This window comes from Megalops cyprinoides, chromosome 18 (genome assembly GCF_013368585.1).
Source record: "Megalops cyprinoides isolate fMegCyp1 chromosome 18, fMegCyp1.pri, whole genome shotgun sequence".
NCBI classification, from domain to species: Eukaryota; Metazoa; Chordata; class Actinopteri; order Elopiformes; family Megalopidae; genus Megalops; species Megalops cyprinoides.
The window spans coordinates 30,227,861-30,238,461 of record NC_050600.1 but is presented as its reverse complement, the minus strand read 5'-3'; the positions used below and the strand labels follow the sequence as shown (position 1 = coordinate 30,238,461).

General features: G+C 43.1%; 1 protein-coding gene across 2 annotated transcripts in view; it reads left to right on the top strand.

The window, feature by feature from the left end:
• The first annotated feature begins 2,745 nt into the window (after positions 1 to 2,745).
• Positions 2,746 to 10,601, top strand: part of LOC118792943 (E3 ubiquitin-protein transferase MAEA) — a 32,171-nt gene continuing 24,315 nt past the window's right edge. Inside the window, exons 1-2 of one of the 2 annotated variants that reach the window (XM_036550815.1) lie at positions 2,746 to 2,815; positions 8,499 to 8,681. In XM_036550815.1, the coding sequence (XP_036406708.1) occupies positions 2,747 to 2,815; positions 8,499 to 8,681 (252 nt within the window). In that variant the 5' untranslated portion in view covers position 2,746. The remainder of the gene's footprint in view (positions 2,816 to 8,498; positions 8,682 to 10,601) is intronic. The other variant, XM_036550817.1, reaches the window with a different exon arrangement.

Genomic DNA, 10,601 nt, shown 5'->3' with positions numbered 1-10,601 from the left:
GGATCACATCTAAAAGTTGGATAGCTGCCATTTAAAAGTGACAAAGCAAACACGTTTTGGGGATTTTCTGTTTTACAGGGTAGAAGAGCAAATCCCAGTCATAAGCTGCTAAAATGTTTCTCATTTGTCTTTCTTAATGGCAGGCAGTTCAATATTTGGATTTGATCCAAAATAGGCCCGATCACCGATCAGCCCAGTTGTTCAAAAAGTTTAATCTGGATCAGAATGATCTGGATTTGGAAATCCCATGTTTTGCTATCCAGGATCAGGTAATCCATTTTACTTTTGTGCCAGTTTTTCAAAGCAACATTGGATTGGATCACCCTGATCCAGGTACAAATTTTTCAAGATTGCCAAATCCGGATTACCAGTGCTCAAAATGGGACTACATATCACAATGTAGGCTACTAGCTATGTGAAGAACAACAGGTAGAATAGCCATCTTGGGGCCACTTTAAATGTTTTTATTTAAAGAGACATAAAACAGCACAGGGAGCGTGCAACATAATACTTGCCTGTATTTTCCTGCACAACATTGCGACCAGGTGCAATGTCCCTCTCTGTGATGATGTTTATGATGCACCTGAGCCTGTTGAAGACCCAGACCAACCTCCGGCGTTCTCTCAGAATGAGGGACTGACTGGACGTGCAATAAGGGATGCAATTGTTAGTAACTACTTTTCAGTGGTTCATCTCTGATGTGTCATTGTAAATAATATACAGTTATAAATGACAGGTAAAATTGAATATTTTTGTTTGATATTGACAGCTGTTTGGGGGATTATTTTATGGGGACTAAATCCTTTTTTTTACTTTACTGTACTGAAAGGCTTAATAGGTAGCCTAATGTCTACTTTATCTACTTTATCACTGTAATGGTTAAACAAATCAAGTGCAAAATATAAATAAATGTTGTATTATTTGACCAATTTTAAAGTTTTATTACATTTTGTTCCTGAAATCCACCCTGAATCCACCCTTCTGCTGGGATCAGGAAAATACTGATTTTTTTGGATCAAAGGTATCCCAATCCTACTAAAAAGTTTTTAACAACACATACTGAAGGATTTCAGAATCCTTTTTTTCTTTTGAACAACCCATTTTCAAGATTTGATCAAATCCGATAGCCGAAATCCGATCAGATTACTTCTGAACAACTGGGCCCTTGTGACACATTTCAGGCACCAGGGGGTACTGCCATTTTCTGGGATATAGGGGATTCAGGATTGGCACAAAATTGAAAGCAGAGTTCCTTTCTCCTTTGGCAACCAGGATCATATATGGGAGGATGACAAAGGCAGTACATCCCTGGAATGTTCTTACTTGTCAGCAGGTGGATCTGCCACTCTCCCCAGCCAGAACATAGGGGTGAAGTGAATGGAATCCTCCAATTCACATGCACACCAGTCATGACAATTTTTCACGCAATCCACCAAAAAAGCAAATGCTTCCCTGACAACATCTGAATGACACATAGATGCCCGGTGAGCTGCAGACTGCACCCAAAAATAACCCCCTATAGGCTTGTTCACTAATTCTCAGGAGTGTCTTCTGGCTGCCATAATGAGTCTGTCCTCCTGCTGTAGGAAGTGAGGGGAGACTTTTAACGAGTCTGGTAAAGTGGGGGCTTTGGAGCCAGGGAGCACAGCTGGTGACCTATAATGATGGACCTGTTATAGGGGAAGAGGCACAAAATATTGATTTATGGTCAGTAACTTAAATATGCAGAAAAATCCAAAATAAAAACATGGTGGACATGCCTTTACATGCAATCAACTGTACATGGGTTATAATGTTAATACGTAAAGTGTGATATACACTAATTCTTCATCCAAGCGTAATGTTTTGCATAAATATATCATCTTATGGAAATAGATTGGGCTAGCTTGTTAGCTAGGGAAGCACCTAAGCATCTGTATCTATCCAGATGGCCATTTATCTAACAGTTTAATAGCTAATGATAGCTGGTGATTTTATAACTAGCTGGCTTTTTGTGTAGCTGCATGTCACGTGATCTTCTCTGGGTGCAGGCAAGCAGGGTGGCTTTGTTCAAATAAAAACAGTTGAATCATGCTCAACTCTGAGCTGCAGGACTCAACCAGGAACCTCAGTTGAAAAGCCACTGGTTGCCCCAGCTAAGGATTCTTCAAAAGAAGAGAAAACCTTCTCTTTTTTTTTTTTAACAAATAAACATATATTCTATTTATGTATTTATAATGCCGATTTTAAGAATCAACCACTTTTAAGAATGAAATCACGCTGAATGGATGATTCTTATAAAGGGAGTGTACTGTGCCACAATTGCCTCAACTGTCTATTAACTAAAGAAAAAAAACACTTTATCACAGAAAGTGACAATATTATGTCATTAATGTATAGTGATAGAAGAACTTTTGAAATACACTGATTAGATAGTGATGGCTAATGTCATTGTATCAATTGCAGCCATGGGTCAATTTCTCTTCCATTGTTTATTTCTGAATGAATCAGCTTGCATTAATCAGTTTCTCTTGAGCGTTAATTTTCGAATTGCAATCATTGAGCCAGCGATCATACTAGCAGCAGTTTTTCTTCGCGATACGTATTTTATTTATAACAAGGTTAAAATGTGTTGGCAGGTGCTGTATACTCTTACCACCTGCTGGTTAGTGAGCTCTGTGATATGAGCGAAGCAGTGTACACTCGGTAGAGTGTAGATCGAAGCCACTACCTAGATCTGTGTATGTGACTTTTTCCCCAAACGAAGATGGCGGTGCAGGAATCAGCCGCTCAACTCTCCATGGCACTGAAGGTCCAAGAATATCCAACTCTAAAGGTGCGGTATACGTTTCCAAATCATATGAACTAAACATGGAATACTCACCAATAGCATGTTAAATGTTACCGAACGTGTTTTTCATAATGGTCGACAAATACTCTGCTTTGGCAGAACGGGCACAACCAAAGAACGGGCACAGTACAAACGCTTCGCTTGCTATCCAGCTAAATGCATTTAGACTAGCTAGCTAGTCTACGTTACCAAAAGCGGGGTTTAGCTTTCGCTAGGTAGAATGTTCCACGTCTGAACCCAAGTTAGCTAACGCTCGTTAACGCCGGCTAGCTAGCAACCTAGCTACCCAGCAAGACTAGCTTTCTAGCTAGACGGGTCTGTCGGTCATTGTCGGCTAGATAGGTCGCTGTGGCAGCTACTTAACGTCTTACAGCCATCGACATCTGAAGCGACAAGTACAGTAAGGGCAGCTAGCTGGTTAGTAATTTGCTGGTAGAAGAGACGTAGGAATATCGTGGTATCTGGCTAGCGATCCACTAGTTTGCTAGTTGGTTGGTAGCTATCTAGTTAACCTGTCGTTTGCTGGCCAATGAGTAATTGAACTTGGTTACTGAACTGACACTTGAGCATGTGAATTTGCCCCGTGACAGCTAGCTAGCTAGCTAATCTGTCTATAGCACGATAAGTGGTCAGTTGATATCATCGCTCGCTCATACTCGCTGACTAATTCAAGTGACTCCTTGCTGGCTACCTAGGTGTGAGGTAGTAATGTGTGACCAGGCCTTGTTATTCTTTTTGATAATGATGCTGAAAGGAGAAAATACAGTGATGTAGCGCCGCCATAGGATGCGACCGTAACTCGCTTGGCTAGCTAGACAGCAGCTAGTTATTGCGTGCCACTTTTCTAACGCTAGGTAGCTGGCTGGTTTCCTAGTAAACTGTTGGCTAGATCTTAGGTAGCTGACCAGCCCCGTTTCTGTGTGTTTATCATTGCTGCTGCATAGATTTGGTGGCTCCGAAAGTCTGTACGCTTTTGCTGTGTCTTTCTTGGTGTTCTTTAAAATCACATTCCCCAAAGCACTGATGTTTAGTGTTGACAGCTTGCTTGTTCAAGTGGAACATTCATTTAATGTATGCTGGTTACTCCCGATTGGCTTACAAATCAGGTAGCGGTAGATATATGTAATTCCAAAAGCATGAGCTATTTCATTTGAGCAGCAATGTGGACGCGTTCAGCTTGAACAAAGCCGCCCTGCTCGCTTGCGCCCGAAGGCGATCACGTGACAGGGATGAGTAAAGTGAGGTTGGGACAGCTTTGCAGTGAGCCCAGAGCCATGTGAGCCGAACGCAGGCGACCAATCACCGCTCACAACTAAATCATGTGCTGTGCAAAACCTCAGTCTTCATTAACGAGAGCTATCGTGGAAACTTGATGGGGCAATTAGTCTTGTGAGCTATCTTAGCTGTGCTTCAGAACTGTACTACTTAAACCGGAAGTATCACGAGTTTAACGTGCAATTGTGTGTTAAGATAAACGTGATTGCTGTGTAACAACACGCACGGGTTCAGCTGATTCGCAGTTGAACTGTCTGGAAACCGGAAGTTGGAGATTTACCCAGAACCAGAGCCCATCTATATAGGTATTCTCTGCCAGAGTACATAATTAACGAGAGTGCCACTTCATTACATAATAATCCTGTCGTGTCTGAAAGGGAACTAAAGTTACGACTTTATTGTACACTCTATTTATAAGCATTTTGGTCTGGATCGTGCGTAGACGTTTGTTTCGGATAAAGGTGGCTGTGAAATGAATGTGTTCGATGGCTAAATTGTGCTGAAAATTGACGGTGCCGCACGGCGTAAAAATCCTGGTGATATATAAAGAATGCACTGTTTAGATTAAGCGCGTTTTGTTTGTCTTTGTATTAGAAAAAAACAGCCTACAATATTTCGAAGATGTAGAAAGTTATCTCCGCAAACCTTAATGATAGGACTATATAAAGAGATATGCCTATATTGCTTTTTATTTCACACAGTCAAAGTGACGACACAGGCCTACATGGGGGCAGACATTAACAAAGTATTACTACCGTTTGTGTGTAGGATGTGATGTAGGTCTCATTCTGCAAATGAGATGGTTTAGTCTCTCCTTAAACCACCTCAGTCAGGTTTAAGCAAATAACGTACAAAAAGTGACCTCTAGTGGCTGATATGAAATTTCTTGAAGAAACAGCAACTGAGATCAAGCTAAACCTCAGCAGTAGGTTAGACCAGTGTTTCTCAACCCTCTCCTGGAGGATCCCCTGCCCTGCATGTTTTAGATCTCGCCCTGCTCCAACACAGCTGATTCAAATGATCAACTCGTTATGAACTCCTGAAGCTGCTTAATAACAAACTGATCATTTGAATCAGCTGTACTTACTAAACGAGATTGTGACACGCACGTTTTTTTCCAAATTTAAATTATTGTGCATTGCATATTTGTGGACAGACGTATTTTCAGTTTAAACAACAGAAAATATGTTCACGGATATAATTTGGTTTCATAAATACTTTGATCTATGGTCCATTCAGTTCAGCTGATATAGTGGACTCACTGATCAGGGTGAACCATCCAGATAATTTAAAGATCAGAGAATCCACGCAACCCATGTGTTGATTGAACATACAAACAAACAGAGGCTTTGTTTTTAGGTACATGCAGGACTGCAGAGAGTGACCTCCTTTTGTCATTTCTGCTGAGGCTGTGCAAATCACATTGGCAGAATAGGACAGGTTCTGCACAGAGCCTGCCCAGCTGGTCCAAGCCAGTGAACTTTACATCTAGTTGTGACAGTTGTCTCCCTGGTGACCAACAGCAGTGTGGTGCGGTGTGGTGCTAAGGCCGGTAACCCAAAGGTACTGATTCCTGACTGCTGTGATGCCCTTGGACAAGGTCCCTAACCTGATATTTATACCCTCAATAATTATCCAGCAATATAAATGGACAGCCTGTAAGATGTCTCTTGTCTGCTAGGAAAATACAATGTAATGCAGTTGGCTAGCTGTCTGCTGTTGTAAGCAGTGAAAGCCTGCCAGGCTGATATAATGAAATACCTGTGAAAGTCACCTAGCTCTGTCTGTTTTGGTCTTCAGAGGGATGCTGGAACCTCGACTGCATAACATAAGCAAGCAGAGCCTGCTTATGCAGAGTGCTAGCTGCTACTTCTTAAGCAAGATGGAGCCATTCCAACAGATTACCAATGACTGCTTTCCAGTTCAGTAAAGTTATATAGGCTTAAACTTGTGAAATTCAATTGATCCCTATACATGTTGAACTGGAAACAGTTTTTTTTTCCTGGAAGAGGTGTGTTCCTGGAGGGGGTTTATATGGATGTAGCTGGAGACTGGACGATGCCCCCAGCCACAAACTCTAATTCCTACTTTCTTTTTTCTAATTTCCTCTTGTAATTATGGTTTGACAAGCATGTTAACATTTCTACTCAATTATCATTGTTACAGTTATGGATTGAATGGATGCTGGATTGAACCTGTCCACTGCGCTTGTTAAAATGCCAGTTGGCATCATCACCATGGCTTCTGCATTGGGGTATATTTCAAATTACCAGTCCTCAATGAAGTGTGAACACTAAAGGTGGTATCAAAAGCCAGTGTAGACACTGCAGTGGACATTGATTCCAATAGTGTCAGGAAATGGAGCATAAGATGTCTATCCTGTTTTCAAGCACACGTGTTAGCCCAGTAGCGGAAGGGCTGGAACACTCCTCAGTGGCTGTGTTTACAGAAGATGCTGCTTGGAATCAGCTCGAGAAGAGTCAGTGTGGAAAAACACTGACAGGCTCACCCAGGTGTTGTTCCTTCCTAAATTCTGTGTGTTGTGAGAGGTCAGAGAGGCCAAGCTGAGTGAATGCACATTTGCAAGTTTCGTGTGCGTTTGGAGTAGAGGCATAGTTGCATTAAGGCACTGTTTCTGGTCTTAACTTACTGAAAAGCATTATGCAAGCCTTAGTTGCTCTTGCTGCTGACCCCTCAAAACCATACAGGTACATTGTTGTGGACAGGTGGGCTTGGGGACCTGCTCTTTTTTGGTATCGCATGTGGTCCTCCTCGTGCTGGGATGGCCAGACAGATGTTCACATTTGTATGGTAGCTACTGTGAGTGAGACAATGTCGCGGGGTGTTTTCGGAGATGGGTGCTCCCCCTTAGCAGATGCATGGATGGGGATGCTGGCAACGGCTTGACCTCCTGGGCGGAAATACGCCTATCCCCCGCTGAGCTGGACATACATGCCCTCCACCGCTGCACTGAGCAATGTCTGCAGAATGAATAGCGGTGCTCGTATCGGCCACAGCTGCTCCATCCGGTTCACTCAGCCTCTGTCATGTTACATGGCATTGCATTGCATTGTTGTCATTTAGTAGATGCTCTTATCCACAGTGACATACATGGGGGGGGGGGGGGGGCAGTGCCGTTTTTGGGTCACCTTCCTCCAGCTGCAGAAGGCAGGGCAGATGAAGGCAGGGCAAAGGTCTCTTCAGAGCAGAGAGCAAGACCTGAGCAGGCAGTCCCTCCCCCCATGCACCCAGCCGACGATGCGAAGGAGGTAACCTGAGAGGGAGGTATGCAACATGCTGAGGGGGTACTCGAGGCTGTGGTGCCCTCCGTGCAGGCTTGTCGACTGGCTGAAAATTTCAGCAGAAAAACAGGAACGTGGCACTTCTGAAAGGCAGATGTTGACTGCATTCCCATTTCAAGCCTGTTAATGCCTTACACTGCAGCAGAGTATTGTAGCAGCCGGGACAAGGTAACTCCTTCACTTTTATATCTCCTGGCACGCTCGTTTGTGGCCTCTTTCTGCTAGGTTGAAGCCCTGACAAGTTTAACCTGTGTAGATCATACCCTGCTTGTCTTGATGTCCCTATAGTTATCAGCCAAATTTGAATAGGGGATACTGCCCACAGTCATCCCCAAACCTAGCTGCCGAAAATCCGGGAAAGCAGAGTGTGTAACATACCTGCCTATATGTTGGGCAGATGTGGGGTTGAATCAGGACATGGGCTGCTAACTTTGCAGCCACTGAATTGCCTGCATTGTGTGTCCTCTTGCTCTGCAGTCAAATTCACTTAAAAGATGCATGCGCCCCCTTACTCACTGATAACCACGGTCCCCCATCTGGAGAGCTTTTGACTGCATTTGTAAGGTTTCCATCAGGGGCAGGAAGTGTGGGATTTACAGTGGTGAAGTGCAGTCATTAGTGCTGAGACTGAACCTGTTGATTATTCAAATATTTGACCATGCAATTATGAATGAGTTACTTGGCTCAGTGCTTGACTGCTTGTTAAGTAATAAAAAACGGATGAAAAACCCCAGACCTGTTCTCTAATCAGTGCTCATGATTTCCCTGACTGAAAGTGTGAGTTAGTGAACTTTCTGTTGGTTTTTACACGGGAAAAAATGGAGTTTCATATAATGCTAGGTTAAAAGAAGCAGGGCAGCATGGGGCTGTGGAATGTTTGATTGTCATTATTTAAAATACACTTGCTTTTCATTAAATATTCTAAATTCGCACAAGAATGAGCGGTGAAATGCTTAGCGATTGGGAGGCTGTTAGCTCTGTTTAAAAAAGTGGGGATGACCTCACACAAACACCTAGGGCAGGCTGCTTGCAATAACAGCGCAATGTTTTGGGGGGGGGGGGGGGTTCCATGGTGTTGCATTTGTCTGCAGGTACCCTACGAGACACTGAACAAGCGGTTCCGGGCAGCGCAGAAGAACATTGACCGTGAGACCAGTCACGTGACCATGGTGGTGGCGGAGCTGGAGAAGACGCTGAGCAGCTTCCCGGTGGTGGACTCAGTGGTGTCTCTGCTGGATGGGGTGGTGGAGAAGCTCAGTGCACTCAAGAGGAAGGTAGGCTGCTGCGCCCACAGCGGGTACTGTCTGGAAACCGTGCTGTGGGGGACTCCAGGTGGTGTCCTCCCAAGGTTACCAGTTAGCTTTGATGGCCGTTTGGTGCCCTTCCCCGTTTGGATTGCAGAGGCTGTTAAGCTCAAGTATTCGAGGAAATGGAACGCTTCAGGGATGCAAACTTGTCACCTTTCGGCGAAAATTTCTGTTTTAAATCCAAAATAGGTCATTTGTGTGATTCATGTAGATCTGTTGAGTTTTTGAAATTGGAGGAGGGGGGTAGTCTGGGTCTGCGAGGACACAGTCATGGGGAATGAAATGAGAACCATGCATTCTGCGTTGTCAAAGAAAAGTTCCTGGCTTCTGCGCTTGGCATGTGCAACGCATGTTACGTTACATGGTTCGTTATGTTTTCATTAGCGTTATTAAGCTTTTCATATTTTTCAGTTAGCATTTACTATATTTTTTAACATTAAATCGCTGTTTCCTCAAAGCTAAAATTAGCTAGAATTTAGTGTTCTAATCTAGTGTTCTAATCGCACCGGTTTTAGCATACGCGCTAAACGGCAGATCACACCGGTGTGACTGTAAGATCGAAAGGGTTTAGGTAAGAATATCTTACAGTAGCGTTATGATAACCTTAAGTGGCTTATATGACGGTATTGGGACTGTTAATTAGCCTGATAAGGTTGAGTTGTTTTGATTTAGCGAACGCTAGCCATCACGATTTGGATGTGGTGTTAACATTATTTCCAGTCTAACTTTAACTAGCGTACTTGTTATTCCAAATTCCACTTGTATAATGTATAACATTACTGACAGGGCTCTGCGACCACTCGTTTAACGTTACTAACGTTACCATTTTGCCGTCAATTACAACATAAATTGAGCTCCTCAGCCAAAGTGCCAACTTAATGTTAACGTTAGCCCCTGATGGTTCCATTTTCTTTATGCTAAGATAATATTAGCAAGGCTAATACTGTCATAACAATGACGTAATTAAGCAATTTGCTTTTGGATTTGTTTTGGAACATGAGACTAATTCATGAGACAACCGTGTAGACATTTAGCTAAAATGGATCTATGTTACTTATGAAGTTGTTAAACGGCACACTTGTTACAGTAGCCTAATTATGTCACTTGAGAAAGGGGCAAATACCAAGCTCACTGAAAACAACAGAAGCTGAATTGAAATTACCTCGTTTTTCTAGGAGGACAGTCTCTCTGTCTCTCTCTCTCTCTCTACCAAAATATAACATAAGCTGTGTTTTCCATTTGATTTTTGGACCCAGCTCTGCACTCTCTTGACTGTTTTTTTTTTAAGTGCCCTGAACTGATGTCCCTCTTACATTACTTTTGTAGCAGTAGGATTACATTAATTCTAGGGTGAGTTTTTCCCTATATCCTCATGCTAAAATTGACTGTAAATCCACATTTTAAAGCTGATATTTAAAACATTTTCTTCCCCGGGGGGCATGCACCCAGACCCCCCTAGGGGGTTCTCATCTTTGTCAACTTTTTCACCCCTGATGAGTTTGCATCCCTGTGCTTTGTTTAAGAGCAAAGCACCACAGTGGTCAGGTAGAATGTGAAGAAAACCTCAGTGGAAGGAAATACTGTGAGACTTGGAAATACTGTTCTCAGTGTCTGAGTAATACATGGGTTGGCTGTATAGGTTAGCCAGTGCTCTGTAGTATCTAAGTAATAACTGGAGTGGAGTTCTGCTATTGGCTACATAACATTGGCTATTGCTCTGTGGTGTCTGGATGATGGGTGGAGTGGAGCTCTGCTATTGGCTGTGGAAGGTTATCCAGTGCTCTTGCCGTCAGGCAGGATTTTTGGGATGTTTAGGTTAGGAGGTGGACATATGTACTCCAGAGTGCTCCAGCATTAAAAAGGCAGTACCATTGCTGGAAATATGCA